General features: G+C 40.9%; 1 protein-coding gene across 16 annotated transcripts; it reads right to left on the bottom strand.

Annotated features, from left to right (window-relative positions):
* Nucleotides 1-829: 829 nt before the first annotated feature.
* Nucleotides 830-18,868, bottom strand: LOC124292241 (mesenchyme-specific cell surface glycoprotein-like). 16 transcript variants are annotated; one of them, XM_046729295.1, is made up of 14 exons: nt 18,615-18,868; nt 16,342-16,566; nt 15,898-16,105; nt 11,090-11,219; nt 9,978-10,092; nt 9,553-9,723; nt 8,480-8,545; nt 6,525-6,763; nt 5,114-5,331; nt 3,621-3,718; nt 2,631-2,660; nt 1,899-2,283; nt 1,474-1,845; nt 830-1,163 (listed from the first exon to the last, which is right to left on the bottom strand). In XM_046729295.1, exons 1-12 carry the CDS (start codon nt 18,781-18,783, stop codon nt 2,213-2,215), a joined length of 1,740 nt encoding a protein of 579 aa, XP_046585251.1. In that variant the 5' UTR covers nt 18,784-18,868; the 3' UTR covers nt 830-1,163; nt 1,474-1,845; nt 1,899-2,212. The 16 variants fall into 16 exon arrangements, with proteins under 16 accessions (XP_046585251.1, XP_046585250.1, XP_046585256.1 ...); XM_046729294.1 differs by having other exon boundaries at nt 830-1,378; nt 1,660-1,845; XM_046729300.1 differs by having other exon boundaries at nt 830-1,409; nt 1,722-1,845.
* Nucleotides 18,869-19,300: the final 432 nt, after the last annotated feature.

Below are 19,300 nucleotides of genomic sequence, written 5' to 3'. Positions count from 1 at the left end.
TTTCTAAGATGCTTAGCGCTTAGAACAATCGGAAAAAAAATACATTATCAGACAATAAAGGTATAGTTTTTTGATGACGTAACAATTGAATGACGCTATCCCGTCACTGCGCCATTCTAGTGTGCCCTCTAGTAATCGAACCATTTTACATTGCGTCACAGTGTAAGCGACGTCACGATGCATGTCAGTTGTCATCGCCTCGTACAGCCTCCTACACTACTGCGTTGCATCCCGTTTCTTGGTTTGCAGTTGCTTCACTCACCTAACATCACTGGTGGAAACATTACGTTTATGTTTTCTGACGTTTTAAATGTCTCAATTCGACTCGCAAGTTTTCAGCGACACGGTAACGTTCGCAATGTTTACATTCCCACAATGCAATCGTGGAATGTCGCTAGACTATTCAGCTTCGTCTGGATGTACTGATCTAAACATACGTTGGTAGTAGAAATACGACGTTCACATGGTTTCCGTTAATCACAGATGTAATTAAAATACTTTAGAGAAGATATTTAATCCGAACGTAAACCGTCATGAAACTGTTTATCATTTGTTTTTCTGGTAACGTTCGTCTTAACGTAGGGGGCAGACACATCAATAGAACAGCGCGCCAGTTAGCCCTGTGCGAGGATTCTTAATTTAGGTCACCAACACCGCCGTTTGTTTTCTGCCTTAAATTAATCGTAATTATCCTTAGAAAGTATTAAATTTGGCATCTTAGAAAAGAAATACAGTTCGCTCTACCACCATGTATAGTGTAATAAAACACACTTTCTCCCTGAACTATTATGACGTTAAAGCACTCGGACGCAAGCGTCCTCGTGCTTTAACTATAATAGTTCAGGGTAAAAGTGTGTTTTATTACACTATACATGGTGGTAGAGCGAACTGTATTTCTTAAATAACACACCTACGACTACCACTGTGGGCGGGTACATGGGGTGAATGATATACAGATGCGCATCAGGCTCTCGCCTTCATAAAGCATCCTCACTCGTTGTGAAACTGGGAACTACACCCGACAGAGTCATGTTGTGTGACGTCATACAGCTGTGGCGCTACAACCACCATTGGTAGTGTGATATGGTGCTACAACCTCCATCGCTAGTGTGATATGACGCTACAACCTCAAATGGTGAGGTCGTGTGATATCATGCTACAACCTCAAGTGGTAGAGGGATATGACGCTACGTCCTAAAGTGGTAGTGTGATATGATTATGTACTTAAGTGGTAGTGAGATATGATGCTACAACCTCCAGTGGTAGTGTGATATGACGTTATATCCCCAAGTGGTAGTGTAATACGACGCTAGAACCTCCAGTGGTAGTGTGATATGGCGCTACAACCTCCAGTGGTAGTGTGATATGGCGCTACAACCTCCAGTGGTAGTGTGATATGACGCTACAACCTCCAGTGGTAGAGTGTCATATGGCGCTACAACCTCCAGTGGTAGTGAGATATGACGCCATAACCTCCAGTGGTAGTGTGATATGACGCTACAACCTCCAGTGGTAGTGTCATATGACGCTACAACCTCCAGTGGTAGTGAGATATGGCGCTACAACCTCCAGTGGTAGTGTGATATGACGCTACAACCTCCAGTGGTAGTGTGATATGACGCCATAACCTCCAGTGGTAGTGTGATATGACGCTACAACCTCCAGTGGTAGTGTCATATGACGCTACAACCTCCAGTGGTAGTGAGATATGGCGCTACAACCTCCAGTGGTAGTGTGATATGACGCCATAACCTCCAGTGGTAGTGTGATATGACGCTACAACCTCCAGTGGTAGTGTGATATGACGCTACAACCTCCAGTGGTAGTGTGATATGGCGCTACAACCTCCAGTGGTAGACGCTACAACCTCCAGTGGTAGTGTGATATGACGCTACAACCTCCAGTGGTTGTGTCATATGACGCTACAACCTCCAGTGGTAGTGAGATATGGCGCTACAACCTCCAGTGGTAGTGTGATATGACGCTACAACCTCCAGTGGTAGTGTCATATGGCGCTACAACCTCCAGTGGTAGTGTCATATGACGCTACAACCTCCAGTGGTAGTGAGATATGGCGCTACAACCTCCAGTGGTAGTGTGATATGACGCTACAACCTCCAGTGGTAGTGTGATATGGCGCTACAACCTCCAGTGGTAGTGTGATCGGGTAATACAGAAATAATCCGGGGTATGGAAGCATCCATTAACATGTTCAGAAACGCATCTTCATGACTTCGTGTAGGATGAGGATGCCAGACAGCAGCAGGAGGCTCGTCTGGAGGCCTGGAAAACAGGAATGGGAAGTCATGTATCACATAATTGTGTGGTTAGTTGAATAAGCTACATTTTAGTGACATTTTGTATAATAATTGTTTTTTAATATCATATACGTAGACACAAACGTATGAAGCTTTAATGTGTTTGCTTCATGTTGTAAATGTGGTCGTTTTTGGAAATATGCAATTTAGATAAGCCACGTTTCTTGAGCGTGCCTTGATTAACTGAGATGAGAATCCAACAACAAGACTACATTCTACTACAGTCACACACACGCGCACACACACGTACATGTACTTCCGACATATGGAATCTTCTACACTCACAGCCACGCGCTCACAGTGTCAACTTACCACTGGCCTGACTAGCTGGAGGTACCGTTCCTACAACAAAAATGGTAATTTTCCTAAAACGTTTGTGGAACATATATTTACTGATATATACATTCCCACATAGTGCGCATATGTGCTTTGCAGAGTACGGCGTTAAAATACAAACATGTTTACTCCATTGTTGGTTATGTTAAAACAATATGAAGCCTGAAAATACGCATGCAACAATCGTTTATAACATAACCTTCACCCAACACTTGAGTTCTATAACTACATAAACACACAAACATATCTAAGTGCATTCTAATAAACAAAGGGCGGTGGGGTAGCCTAATGGTTAAAGCGTTGGCTCGTCACGCCGAAGAGCCGGATTCGAATCCCCACATGGGGACAATGTGTGAAGCCCATTTCTGGTGTCCCCCACCGTGATGTTGCTGGAATATTGCTAAAAGCGGTGTAAAAACCAAACTCAGTCAGTCAGTCTAATAAACAAACACGTCAACGCTTGCAACCTGAACGAGTGCTTATTTAAAGATTGACACGAAGAATGCAAAGCCAAATCATTAATATTTTTCACGTCAATCATGCCTCACAAGTCCACCCATTCTGTTACCAGCCAGTCATGAAACAGTGGCTTGTATTAGGCGTGGCTTCATTGTTTTCGGCTTTTAGCAACATTAGCTAAAAACTAATAGTTTGGTCAGCCAATCGAATGCCAAGGAATCGCATGCAATAGTTCCATGAGGGATTGAACACAGTTGAACAAACACCACTGGAATGTCTGATCATCACTTACAATATTTTGATACATCATTTCTAAATTTTACGTATGTAACTATATTTGGGGATGTGTGTTTCAGGTTAGCGTTTGTATATTACGTTTTCATTTTCCAACATAACAGGTGGGCAATTATCGATGTATTAATGAAAGTTCAATACTGAAGGACACTCCATCTGCTATAAAACCCACCCCAAAACACTGCGTGCTCAATATATGACGTTGACCTTTACCTGTAAGTACCACGTTCAACAGCGTCACGGAACCCGACTTCGTACCCATCACAATAACTGCCTCCTTTCCTGTAGGACTTTTGTCCTTTGGCAGGAATCTGAAATGCGAGGCATGTATGAAAGTACATGTACATATAAACTCCACCTGAATTAAAACATATATGTGCACCCCAATTATTTGTGAGGAATGTTTCCAGTGTGTTTATTCATCAACGGATATAGTCCGTTTGGCTCAAAAGCGGACCGATGAATTGCAATCGAACTCGAAAACTACTAAACATATGTTACACATTGAAACTCTGATCATAATCAAAACATCAGACCAACTTTGTGACTTTTTTGCAGAAGACTTGGCTGTTCCTCTCTTTGCACCCCTCCCTCGTAACAAATAGCGAACTGTGTCAACTATCTTAATGACAGTTTGTCAAACAACTTTTTTAATTTTAGGACATAAATTCTGCAAAAGCATCACAGAGTTGGTCTGATGTTTTGATTATGATCAGTGTTTCATTGAGTATTATATGTTTAGTAGTTTTCGAGTTAGATTGAAGTTCATCGGTCCGAGTTTGAGACAAACGGACTATAGTGATACTATGAATCAGTGTATGAAATATGCTAAAAAACCGCCAGACACCAGGGCTGGTAACTTCAAAATGTTTCCAGCCCCAAATGGATTTAACCAGACCACACTAGATTTTAAGATATGGTGAATTAATTGGATATCTTAAACATGTTATCTAAATTTTTTACCAGTCCATCGGGCTGGCTAGCTGTAAATCTAGCCCGTAATCGGGCGGTCGGACGGGCCTTATTTCATACACTGATATGAAGCTCATATAATGTGTAAAACTCAACGGCTGTAGGTTTGTTGATACGTGTTGTGTTTCGTTTAGAAAACATGTTGATTTTACGAAAAATAAAAACGGAACCATTATGACAATAATTAGTCAAAGTTTATAAAAGCCAGGCTAGCTATTCTCGGAACGTTCGTAGCCCTACGAACTTCTTAAGCCTATTATTAACACGTTGGCTAAGATCAAAGTTACGAAATCTTAGGGCTACGATCGTTTCGAGAATAAGGGCCCAGGTGTCACCCAAAAACCTGTTCGTATGAAATTATTTAGTTTAATTCTGGGGCAGCTTTACCTTTAACAAATTGTAACAACAAATCATACCTTTTTTGTCCTAAACCTTAAAAGTGTAGACAAATATATCAGTTTGATTTTAGTTGCATTTTAAGCTGACCATCTTAACAAGTAATCTAATAGAAATCTGCCAATATGAGGCAGCAACGTTTTGGTGTAGCACAAAACAGCAACGCATAAATATTTAGTAAATTACAATGGATTGCTTGCATTTCATCTAAGTGTTGATTTTCATAGGTTTGTTCTGTTTTTTGACCGTTTTGTATATTTCAGCAGCGTGATGATATTCCTGAAACATGCATGTCACCGAGCCTTCCAAAATAGTTTTGGGCACTGCCAGAGACTCACATGATATGTTCTGGGGCCACGCCCCGCATGTCCTCGCTGGTAAACATACTGCTCCAGGTCAGAGAAGTGTTTCTCACCCCGGCCCATATACACTCGAACCGTGGCCTTATTCCTTCCAGGATGGAGTAGACATTGACGGTTCCCGGAGACTCGTTACCAATGAAGATCAGCGTGAGTCTGTCAATGGCACCAACTGACACGCTTTCTGGCTGAGGACCCTGCCAGAAGAGCAGCATTGTTATTATATGTACTACTACTGCAATAACAACAACAACAACAACTACTACTACTACTACTACTACTACTACTACTAATACTACTACTACTACTACTACTTCTGTTACTACTACTACTACTAAATAGAATAGAATTAAGGTTTGGTACCAGTATTGTATAATTATGAATACTGATGATGCTCCTACAAATACTCCTCTCCTCTCTTCCTCCTACTACTACTACCTACTGCTGCTACTACTGCACTACTACCACTACTCACTACTACTACTCACTACTCACTGCCACTACTCACTACTCACTACTATTACCACTACTACTCACTACTACTACCACTACTACTACTACACTACTACTACCACTACTGCCACTACTACTACTACTATTACTCATTACTCATCACTACCACTACTACTACTACTCACTACTACCACTACTGCATTACACCACTATTACCACTACTACTACCACTACCACTACTACTCACTGCACACTACACTACTACTACCACACCACCACTCACTACCACTACCATTACCTACTACTACTCACTACCACTACTACACTATTACCATTACTCACTAACCCCACTCACTACCACACTACTACTACTATTACCACCACTACCACTACCACTATTACTACCACCACTACTACCACTACCACTACCACCACTACTACCACTACCACTACCTACTACCATTACCACTACCACTACTACCACTACCACTACTACCACCACCACTACTACTACTACCACTACTACTACTCACCACCACCACTACCACTACTACTACCACTGCTACCACTGTTGTCACCACTACCACTACCACTACACTACTGCCACCACTACCACCACTACTACTGCTACCACTCACTACTACTACATTACTACTACTCACTGCTGCTCTACTACCACTACTACTACCACTGCCACTACTACTACTACTACTACTACTACTGATACTCACTACTACTACTTCACTACTACTACTACTATTACTATTACTACTACTACTACTACTACTGCTTCTACTACTACTACTACTACTACTGCTACTACTACTACTACTACTATTACTATTACTACTACTACTACTACTACTACTACTACTACTACTACTACTACTACTATTACTATTACTATTACTATTACTACTACTACTACTACTACTACCCTCCCCGGCGACGTCTTGTCTGCGTCCTGTGTGGGTGTATTGGTGCCATTCACATCCCCGTTGAAGAGGTCGGGATAGAGATAGGCGTGTCTCATCTCGATGTCGTCCCCGCTGTCGTACACTTGCTTCATGGATGTGACGTTCCAGATGGAGAAACTGCGACTACCCAACATGACAAACTTGCTGTAGCCTGTAGTGACACTGCTTTCTCCGTTCTGAGTCGTAAACGTCAATCTCCCTGAACAACACAGACAAAGCGACAGTATTAAACAAGTGACGAGGGCTGTAGTTTGGTACACATGACGGAACAGGTTTGATATGGCGATAGATTTTGGGTGTCTCTTATTGTGACGTTTATGGACGGACGGTTTCGCCCATATATGTGTTGCTGCAGTCAAAACTGATTTTGTAGACACTGCCTTGTTGTTTTGAGGTCTTTCCTTGCTTTCAATACGGTAAAAACCTAAATCCAAATTTGACCGAAAATCAGCCTACTCAGACTCTAACTGCCCTACCTACGAGTTCATGTACACAAATACCATCAAACAACCTCCATGACTGTTCTTACTAAATGTCTTGATGTCCCAAAAGAATAGGTGGCCTAAACAGACATGCCTCGGCAGCAGCAACATGATTATAAAGGTATCTTCAAACGAAACAACAAATTGAGAAAGGGTTGCAAGGTGGATGGCAAAGAACGTACACTCCCCGAACACATCATCAACTGCCCTTACCACATCATGTGGAACGATTTACAAATCTAAAATCAATGCATCCATAAACCATGGCATCACAAAAAAGAAAGACAGTTTTAAAACAACAAACAAACTTACAAGAGCATTATTTCATGTACGCTGAAACAAGCCTTCAACCAAGAGAGACTAAAGCTACCTCATCTAGCCTACAATGAATCAATTAATTAAATTTTCTTATCAACTTTGTAAATTGTTTCACAGCTTCACAGACACCTGCTGCTTAATTAATCACCAACTTCCATTGCTGTTGGAACTTCCTTCCATGCACGCCCTTATGTTGACCCGTGAAGGTCCGGGTTAGAATGAACTTTCAGTAACCCATGCTTGGCGTAAGAGGCGATCGGGTGGTCAGACTCGCTGGCTTGGTTGACACATGTCATCGATTCCCAATTGCGCAGGTCGATGCTCATGCTGTTGATTACTGGATTGTCTGGTCCAGACTCGATTATTTACAGACCGCCGCCATATAGCTGGAATATTGCTGAGTGCGGCGTATACTAAACTCACTCACTCCCTTATGTTGTGTTTGTTCATTGGATGTATATAAGTCTGTTCCGATTTTAAGTACGTGCCCGAGTGCTTCAGGTTGCCCAATCGTTGTCTTAATCGCCTTTTCCCGATCAAACACTGAATGGCCTGGAGGGCCCGTGTGCGAAATGCACATCAAGTCGGAAAGCACACGTGAAATCTCCAAATCAACATCGTTATGGAGTACTTCACTCCTGCTTGACAACGGAATACGGATGGATACAGAAACATTATAACATAATAAAAAGGTTGGCATCTACAGACAAATGTCATTAATTGTTTCAAAATCAAAGTGATAAAATCCCTTTTCATGTAACAACTAGCACAAGTCAACTTAATAACACCCAAACTTTCAGAGTCTTCGGTATATTTGTAACCAAACTTGGCATACTTGGTCGCATGTTATCCCACATAACCCATTAGTACCAATATAACTTACAGAGGTAAGCTGTGACAATAAACAAAGAATAATAAAGAGAGAGTATTTCAATGTTTAGTTTTGTATTACTGTAATCTGAAAAGCACTACAGATAAAAACAACTATAACATCTCTTATTTGGACATGATATGGTGTTTTCCTCAACATCCTAGATAAATTCTATGAAAGCTTCAGTCTCGGAAGTCCACATGCAATGGTTTCCTGGTTCTCGGAGAATACATAATCCAGTTACCTAGCATTGTATCGCTGGCCAGCCATGTCTTCATCTCTTCGCTCAGATTGTCAGCTGTCATGTTCTCTGAAACCAGGATACAGTCTGAGATATAGAGAATCTCACCCGAGTGTCCTTTGATATCAAATATATCACCACGAGTTGATAAAGTAACAATTTTTTCCTTTTATCAACGAGTGTTGATATATTTCATATCAGAAGACACGAGGGTGAGATTCTTTTTATCATCAAATATCACTCTTCATCAGTTTTCAATGAAAAGTGTACATAACTGAACACATTACTGTCATTAGACTTGCAGTGCAGCTATGTCCTAGCGTTTTTACGCCATCATGTTCATGACGTCATGGCATTGTCAGGGCATTGTACAAAATCTACTGTCCAAATGACATCTCCTAGGAGATATCGTCTGATTTCACACAAGCAATATCTCCTGCGGAACACAGTTTTGGATGATAAAAGAAAGTCGATATTCAGTTGAGAAAAAAGGGATATACAATGAAACATGAATTAGTTTGTGAACAGAAGTGGCGTTGGAAGAGACAATTCAGGTCTATGATCAGGTTGACGCATGCCTAAACTATTATATCTGATCTATGTAGGCTCAGCAGCAGAAAGATGTCTTCTTGTCACGCACGGCAAACACGATATACTGGACTCTGCCTACAATTGTTATGATTCATGGCGCTTGTCTGTTGGTGGTCCTGACCCTTCTTCCCTACAGAATTCGGGTTAGAATTGGTCTTCAACAACCAGTGTTTGTCGTACGGGGCAACTGACGGGTCTGACGCGATCATTTAAGTCATGCTTGAAATCGTATCCAAACTACACAGATTGGCGCTCATGACGTCCATCACTGGATTGTCTGGCGCATACCCGATTAGTTACAGACCGCCGTCATTAACTTGGAAACTGCCGAGAGCGACGTCACACAACAACCAACCACATATACAAACCGTGACGATAGTAGTCTGATTAACCATGTTTCCTTCAAGTTGTAAATATAAATGTAAAGCATACACCATGAATATATATGATTGATCCTACAAAGAAATATGAAAGCTAGATCTTACTTTCAACAAATTCTCTCCCTCTCATTTCCTCTTTCCATGATATCATATCGCTGTAGTCGTAATCGTCGCCCTCGTTGGCTGTGACGATGTAGTTGTTGCCGTTGTGAGTCATGTACTCAATACCGTCAGGGAGGTAGTAGCTATAGATAGGCCACTCCCTCATGTTGATACCTTAAATATTACCACATGATCACATCGCGTTTCTCAGGTTCAACTTATATTTCACAAATTTACATATCTTAATGTATTTACCTTACACACTATGTAATATTAATTAGTAGATATGACTGATGAATTTCAATATGACTGATGTATTTGACCGACGTCCCGACCGACAGCGACGTTCACTGTGGGTGTATGCCAGCAGTGTGTCCTGCTATAATGTCCCAAATAATGTCTCCAGTTAGCCAGTTCTCGGTACCCACCCCCGTCTTGGTCTGACGCGTCCATAAACAGGTTCCTCCAGGTCTTTAGTCCGAGACCACGGATACTGACGATGTTGCCGGACCTGACATCCAACACTGCCACGGCGTTAGTGCGCTACAACACAACACATGGTTACAGATGTACTGCTTTCATAACTTCTTTACAAGTTATTACTTCAAAGAGGTAGGTATTTTGTCAAGAATAGCTAAATGGTAACTTCGCCTCCGAGTCCTCCGACGTATGTATATGTATATATCACTCGGAAAAACAATCACAAGTTTGTCATTCCAACCAAACTAATTCCAGGATTCCGGTCGGAATGGATATCAAATCAACAATACTTTATTAGCTTCCTCAGATAAGGATCTGGATGTGACAGTTTTAGATCATACTGACTGATTCTTCTCCGATTGCGTGTAACGTTGCTCGAAGTCGATTGGTCTCCTATCATGATAGAAAGATCACTGCATGCGGCTCGGAAAATGCTGAGTAAGTATAACATCTCAAGGAGATGATAGTAGCACACTACAGAAACAGTATTGCTCGGCACTGAACCTCCTGCGTTCACTAACCAGTCACCATGGTGTAAGGGGTTCCATGCCCGGAGAGAGAAAAGTCTGTGGTTCGATTCACTGTTACGTCATACCAGGGGCTCTTTTCACGAAGCAAACTTTACTAAGGTTAACCTTAACTCCATTCTTTAACATTGCCCTAAGGTTTCCTTAATGACTTACGATCACATAAATGTTTTGGGAAAGAAGGCCCAGGACGTTAACATATGGTTCTTACAGGTTCTTACTGTTTCATATAAGACTGGGTGTCGATATACTGTGTCTGAGTAGGCTATCCATGTGAAACTGCGGCATGGTATCTCAGTGGGCCAGAACAATAACATCGCCCATAGGTCAGGCAAGTACATGCAACCACTAACACATTGAAAGATAAGCCTTGAACACAATCACCAAGTACATGCAACCACTAACACATTGAAAGATAAGCCTTGAACACAATCACCAAGTACATGCAACCACTAACACATTGAAAGATAAGCCTTGAACACAATCACCCTTCAGCTGCCTTACAATCATGCTTCATGCGTGACCTTGGATACCTGCAGACCAATGTACGCTGTCTTCCCGTCCGGCGTCACCGTTATCTTGCTCGGGTCGACGTCATTGGAGAAGTTGTTGTGACGGTCCCGGTACACAAACCTGGCTCCACCGCTGAGCAGCTCGTTGACCCTGAATACCGTGGACAGTGGTCTCAGTTAGGTCTGGAAGCTTCTGCCATTAACCACGCTGTTATCGCTAAACATATTCAGGGTTCTACTTAGTGTTTGTATATTAAGTCATGTTATCGTTCGTGTTGGGTATTTTTTCCGCGTGTTCTTTACTCTCTTCTGTCCACTGTGTTGTGTATTGTTAAAACTGTCTTCTGCAATAATTGCTGTTTCGGGTTTCTTTGAGAAACATTTTTAAAATACGGGATTGTCATAGACGTAATGTTTGTTCACACAGGCCTCCATCCTGCCTAAAAGCACCCCATACCGTGTTCTGAAGGTAGTAACTGTTATCAAATACATTTGGATACCTTTGAGGAAAAGTTTTCGAAAACGTCATACCAGAGACCATATAATAGCTTCCGGATAGGCTGCGCAGTACAAGCCGTAGCGCTGATGGTTTTGCGCATTGGCTCGAGGGCCGTCCCTCTATTATATGGTCTCTGGTCACACCAGTAAGAGCCTGCTTCTCTGTACTAACCTTGCCTTGACACTGACTGACTGACTGAGTTTGGTTTTACGCCGCTTTTAGCAATATTCCAGCAACATCACGGCGGGGGACACCAGAAATTGGCTTCACACATTGTGCCCATGTGGGGAATCGAACCCGGGTCTTCGGCGTGACGAGCCAACGCTTTGACCATTAGGCTACCCCACCGCCCCCTTGCCTTGACAAGGTATGATACAATACATGTCGACGTGTACCGGACAATATACCCTGAGTGTATTCTCGCATGGACCTGTAGGTGTACTGACGGACACCCTGAAGAATTTACAGATATAAGTATACATCACCATCTCCCTGGCAGGTAGCTTCAAAATTCGTTTACATTTTACCTCAACATGATGCTCATCACGGCTGTGAGAAGTAACTGAATCGGTCATAAAATATTGGAATTTCTGTTTTTCAATACGTGGCTCTACGTGAAAGTGTGAAGAGCTTCATATCACCTACAGCCAGAATATGGTGTAATAAATACTCCACCAGCATTTATGTGATTTTCGGTTGTTAGATTGTCCCTCTGGAACATTGACATTTTAGCATAAAAAATGCTAAATAAATTGTTGAAATTACCTCCATATGTTTTTTTTGTATGTTTTAGTGCTGTTTTTTTCTTCTTTGAAGACCTCAAAGTTAACCTATTTTACAATATCTTCGAAAAACCTGCATTTTCATATTTTCAGAGTGATAAAAAAGTGTGAGAAAAAGCTTGACCCATTCCAATTTTTTCACCACACATGAAGAGAGTAAATTAGAATGCACTCCTAAAATATTGTGGTGGGTCACGCTTTTGCTCATATCAAAATGTTTAAAAAAGTACATTTTTTCTGTTGTATGAAATTGCCCCATACAACATCTCAAAAATAAACATTGGCGTAATGTAATATCTCTGAAAACTATCCGTCACATTTACACAACTATACCATGATTCATTACTATTTTGAATGTTTTAGAGCACTAAAATGAACTTATCAAACATGTTTATTAAAAAACTTCAATATCGTAAGGGACTCTCAAGGCTGATTACTTTGAGGTAAACAAGGGTAGTTTTTGGAGACCCTGTTGATCACTGCTGGAAAAATAAGAAGACATCAGAAGATTTTTTCAAAATATGATCAGGCAGCATTCTAAAGGTGAGAATCTTTGTAATTATGCTAGAATTTTATCATATTTGTTCTATCATCTGTTTAGCAAACCCCTCTGTGTCACCTGTCACTGTCAAATAACACTGGCATTCCACTGGATGTAACTGTGTATAAACATACACATTTTAACAAAAATAATGTACCTTGATGTTTTCTAGGATATATCAGGCTACATTTAATATTGTTAGAATAAGAACATTGTATCAAGGTCTAGCAGATTATGAAAAGCAAGCAGACGTCAAGTGACACATTGTTGCAAAGTGTAATATATAAGCTTAAAGTGACAAATAGTAACTGTAGAATCTGTAGCCTAGTGGTTACAGTGATGGCCTCTCAATTTTTTTTTCTGTTATCAGACATTCAGGTTCAAATCCTAATGTTTTTTTTCTTTTCTTCTTTTTTTTTCTTCAAAAGTTAAGTTAAGCATTGTAAATTGTCTGACAAAACTTGTGCACATGAAATACAAATTTTGTAAACAAAAATTCTTAAGTTTGCTAATGTAAGTTACACTGTTCAAACAAACTTGAATTAACATCATGTAAATCTTGTTTAAGCCTAAAGACACTAACTTTTCCACTTTGTTCCCACACAATAAAGAACCTGTAGAAGGTAAGCATTGTTTCAAAATGTTAGTATGGTAATTTCTTTAAGTAAATATTTACAAACTGTCCAGAGCTGTTAATTAGTGGTGCACTGATCAAACAAATAATTAGTTTATGGATATTTTGTGGGCTGCCAGTCAATTACCGATAACCAAATCACATAATCAATTAAAGCGTTCACCATTTCTTCTTAAAAATATGTTTACAGAATCAATGACTATTGGTTTCAATTGTCATATTAAAACTGAGGACTGATTACCTTTGTTTTCATGTGCTCTAACAGCTGGTTTTATCTTATATCTATAATTGATCAAAAGTGGCCTCAACAATTGATTATGCTTTTGGAGGTCAATTCCTTCCTATATAACTATACTATTGACATGTTTAGCATTAGAAAAATTAGAAAGCACCAATTTCTTGAACATAATGATAATTCTTTTATGATTTCAAATATTTGTTTCAGATAAGAGAAATTTGCTTGGACTGATTTCAGGAGTGTCATTTCATGAAGATGACAACTTAAAACTTGAGGTGGAAGGTAAGCATAATATGAGTGCTAAAAAATAACCAATATTTTTTCTTCAATTTTCTAATTTAATGTGACAGAATTTCAGAAATACTGATGTCTCAGTGGTGATTAAATCTGCATAAGCCTTCAAGGCCAGACTACTGACATTTGAAAATAAATAAGTAATGTTACCCTTGAATAGATTTATAATATCAAAGTTTTAAAACAGAATTTTCTTTTGATATAAAGTCATCTGTTTTTCAGTTGAGAGAAGATCTGGGTATGGCAGACACCAAAACAATATGCCAGTTTCCAGCAACTCTAGTGATACACGGTTGAATGCTGCAGTTCTTGACAGTGATTCAGAAACTGATTCAGAGATTGATGACCATGTGGATGAAGAGTGAAAGTGGATGTTTTATATATCTTTGCAGTGAATGAGTTGTGAATAATTACTTTTTGAAGATTTTTGAATACTGACTTTTAACACTTACTTGGTGTCAAAATCAAGCTGTGCCAAGAATGTAATTTCACCTGAAATAGGCCCCTTTGAGGTCAAGACCTGTACTTTTTAGTGCAACATGATTGGTTATTATAACAACATGTTGAGAATGAGATGTTTACTGTATATATTTGCAAGAATGTTGTAAATACTGACTTTTAACACTTACATGGTGTTAAAATCAAGCTGTGCCAAGAACGTAATTTCACCCAAAATGGCCCCCTTTGAGGTCAAGACCTGTGATATTTAGGGAAGCATGGTTGGTTATTGTAATAACATGTTGTGAATGAGATGTTTACTGTATATATTTGCAAGAATGTTGTAAATACTGACTTTTAACACTTACATGGTGTTAAAAAAAGCTGTGCCAAGAATGTAATATCACCTGAAATAGGCCCCTTTGAGGTCAAGACCTGTGATTTTTAGTGCAACATGATTGGTTATTGTAATAACATGTTGTGAATGAGATGTTTACTGTATATTTGCTAAAAACGGTTGTGAATACTGACTTTTAACACTTACTTGTTAAAATCAAGCTGTGCCCAAAATGTAATTAGACCTAAAATGGGCCCCCTGTGATATTTTGTGGGACATGATTGGTTATCATAAGTACATGTTGTAAAATTGACCTATAGTGTATGTTTGCAAAGAAAGTTGTGAATAATGAGCTTTTTTGTAATCGATTGGCAAGTAATTGAATTACTGTCCACAATGGATTGCAACCCTAATTTGGCCCCTTGAAGTTAAAACCTTATGATTGATGTTGACATGTTTCTTCATCATGAATACCTGTTGCAAAACTGATACTGTTTGTATGTAGATAAACTGATAGTTGTATATAAGTCATTATGGCACACTGATATTTCAGATTTCTTGTTATTTTTTCATGGGAACTGATAAAACCCATTTTTGGCCCCTTTGCATTGAAATTATGGCCTCAGATCATTTAAAAAATAGCTTTTTTATGCAAAGCCATCTTGTCTAAACAAATAACATGTGTTCAGCCAATTCTGTTTGTGGGCCAAAAACCACCCTTATCATACCTTGTCCTTTCTGTATTGCTGTGTACGGGGCGGCGGGGTAGCCTAGTTGTTAAAGCGTTCGTTAATCACGCCGCAGACCCGGGTTCGATTCCCTACATGTGTACAATGTGGAAAGCCCATTCCGGTGTCGCTTGCAGTGATATTGCTGTAATATTGCTAAAAGCGGCGTAAAACCATATTACCTCACTATTGCTGTATACCGAGGCTTCATTGGAAACTTTCTCGTGGAAATAACCCACCTACACATAAGGTGGGGTGTTTGACACTTAAAAGGCAAACAATTTCATTTCAATGACCAGACCATGGTATTCTGAAGTGGGAAACGTACAATCACTAACCGGTCATCAAACTTTGTGAAATCCAACGCTGTGATGTCAACGTTGCTGGCGAAGCTCCCAGGGTACCTGGCACCCGGAAGTCGGACAAGAAGGACCTTGCCCTTAGGGTCAATGAAATCACTTCCGGATTTGTAAGCACTTCCTTTCACAGTGACAATGGCTGTCCGACACCCAGGCAGAAACTTCACACTACTCGGGTTCTCGCCAACTGTAGGTGAACAAGTATTGGTTTGGTGTCAAGTATCCATAAAGACATAACCACTTAGACATACCATTAATAGTCCTGGGAGAAATCAGGAAAGCATTTCGGCTCCATTTTTCAAAGATTAATATAAACAGTTTTTAAGCTGTGACACCGAACAGACTTTCGCAAATTATAAACTACAAATATCCCCACAAAACATCCCCACCCTCCACAGCCCTCAGATTATTATTTCCCTTTACCTTGGGCAGAGTAGATCTCTTCCGTTGGTCTACTGGCATCGAACTTCTTGAATATCTTGACCGTTCCGTTGGGTGGAAAAGCGATGTCGTGAGTAGTCTGGATGAAGTAGTTGCCGCAGCAGGAGATGTCGGTGTACTCCACGTTACCTTGCTGAGAGGTGTCAGCACGGACCGGGGCGAGGTTCGAGGGGGTCTTCATATCAATCACGAACCTGCTAAGTCCCCCTGCAGTGAAGGTCAATTGGTCAGTGAGTCTAGTTTTATGCCATTGTCAGGGTCATATACACCCAGCCGAATGGCCAACGCCAACTGCTATTGTGCTATCAGCGGACATGAAGACATGCTTGGGCTATAGCTGTACCTTCTCAAAGGAACCTAGAGAATACCCTATTCTCGGAAATTACCGATCAGTAGTTTTAGATCTTTCTCTGCATATTGCTGCAGTTATTCCGTCAATTAATGATATATACTCAGCAGCAAAAGAAACGTCAGTTTGGAATTTTCCTTCGCAGAAACGGATAACTGTAAACTCATTTAATGTTTTGATTGTATATTTTTGACAACATCTCCATCTTTACCTGAGCAAAGACATTCCTTCCCCAACTCAGACTTGAACCCAGGAAATGGACTCAAAAACGCAACCTGATCTCGGAGATGGTACGGTGTTCTCCATGTTTTTCATGCAACTCATGCTGCACGTGCTGTTCACAAGGACCAGCCCTATAAAATGCACCCAAACCTGGTTGAAACATTCACATTACAACGTCCGCAGGATGCCGCGATTCAAGACAGCTTAGGGGAACCAGGCGCTAGGAAGACTTGAAGCTGGCCACTCTGCACAAGCCGTTGCCAACCACTTCCAGGTCAACGTCCGGACCATCTACAGGCTGCAGCAACGTTTCCGGGCCACCGACACCGCAAATGATCGGCCTGAACCAGAGAGTGGGTCCTGTGGTGTTCCAGGGAGTGGAGGCGGCATCACAGCGGTGCGCTACATCGACCATGCACTCAGACCCCACGTCATACCACATTTCGAACGTCACCGGAACAACATTTTCCAGCATGATAACGCCCGGGCCCATACTGAGCTACACGGAACTTCCTACAGCAGAACGGCGTCAACATTATGCAGTGGCCAGCCCTTAGTCCTGATTTAAACCCAATTGAACATCTTTGGGATGAAATTCAGAGGAGACTGAATAATGTCATACCAAGGCCGAACACAGCCGATTTATTGTGCCAGGCCTTTCTCAGAGTGTGCGTGGTTCCAGGTGCCAATGGCCTTCATCAATCGATTGGTGCACTCAATGCATAGACGCTATGCTGCAGTTATTGCCGCTCGTGGTGGTCACACTAGATACTGAATGGACTGCAAATGGTCACGTAATGTCTTGAAATTGTGCTGAGTTATTCATTTATGTGTCAAGATATCGTACACAAAAAATGTTTTTGATTAGCTTATTATGTCCATTTCTGTAATGATTTGATTACAGTGCCTATCTAGCAATTGGAGTTAATACTATGGCGAATCTGTGATTCCACGATATTACTGTAGCTAATCTGTCAATACATGACACATGAATAATAAATGTATGAAATATTAATGTGTTCTTGAACTTCTTGTGAGGTAACAGGAACGGTAAGATGACGTTTCGGTACAAATTCCTATACCATTGTCATGCAGAAGTGACAGGCTATACCGAAACGGCACATCATAATATACTAAAGAAATTAGCCATCCATGAAAGATCCAATGGTTCTTGTTACTCTCTAGCTTCTTGAATGCAAATGAAACAGTTCCTTCGAGTAGTACATTCAGAAACAAAGAGACCTTCTACTTTGGTGGATGTCACTACAACAGACCCCATCATACCATGCGCTGAAAGCTAAATCAGGCGAATAGTATTGCCAAGCGTTTTTGTGAAACTGATATGTGGAGCGTGGAGTGAGGTCACGGTGATCTTCATACAGGCCTCGTTAAAGGACACTTGACGCTGTCAATACTGTTCACTTGACAAAAATCTAAAATTCTGATTTACCAATAAGTATACAGTATTACTTATACATAATTTGGCTGTTTGTAATAAAACGAATCGCTCAGCAGTGAAAGAGAGAGTTTTTTTGGTAACTTTTGAGTTTAAAGAAAGACACAAATACACGACGGGGGATTCTAAGCGTGTTGTGCACATATATGTAACAAAAACACTCTTAGGTTTGATCGAAAACTTTGATCACGTTGCCAAAACCACCCCGTCCCCGCCCCGCCGACTTACCAACAACGTATAGGATCTTGTTGTCGGCGTCATAGGACGCACGTTGGACGACTTTGTAATCCCACACTCGTCCAGTTGTCGGTAAAAACACGGAAGAAACCTCCTCAAGACTGACGTTATAGTCCCCATTTACCAAAGACAAGGCGAGGAGGAACACCAACAGCGCCATGGCACCACGACATGTATCTCACTAAAACACTGGACATGAGTGGCTGAAATGGATATGTTTGGCTGTGAAATCTGAGACAGATAATACTCCGAGGGCGGTTCCGTCCATGAATGGTAAACAATGTGTTGCAAAGTCGTACTTATCAAGTGAAATTGACATGAGATAGCGCGAAACTTGACACCGTCACAATTAGTGAGAGGAACGTGTTTGAGGATTGGTCATATGTTGCCATGCAGCAGGACGGGATCCCAGTCAAAGCAGTCCAGTGCCCATACGTGCCAGAGTTCTAATGATAGCTCATTACAATACAATGTAGTCTGTGACGGCACTGTCATTACGCTCCTTGGTAACATGTAGACATCGGTTTGATGAATATCAAATATCATTCCTGAGAGAGAGAGAGAGAGAGAGAGAGAGAGAGGGGGGCGTATGCCGAATATTGGTCTACCCCTCTGAGATATCATACCGCAGTTTGATACAGATACCCCACTGACACACTGAGCGTTTCATCTTTTGG

This window comes from Haliotis rubra, unplaced genomic scaffold (assembly GCF_003918875.1).
Source record: "Haliotis rubra isolate DU_JTF1 unplaced genomic scaffold, ASM391887v1 Scf51, whole genome shotgun sequence".
In the NCBI taxonomy this organism is placed as follows: domain Eukaryota; kingdom Metazoa; phylum Mollusca; class Gastropoda; order Lepetellida; family Haliotidae; genus Haliotis; species Haliotis rubra.
Note: the sequence above shows the minus strand (reverse complement) of the source record. Positions and strands in the feature narration are given on the sequence as shown.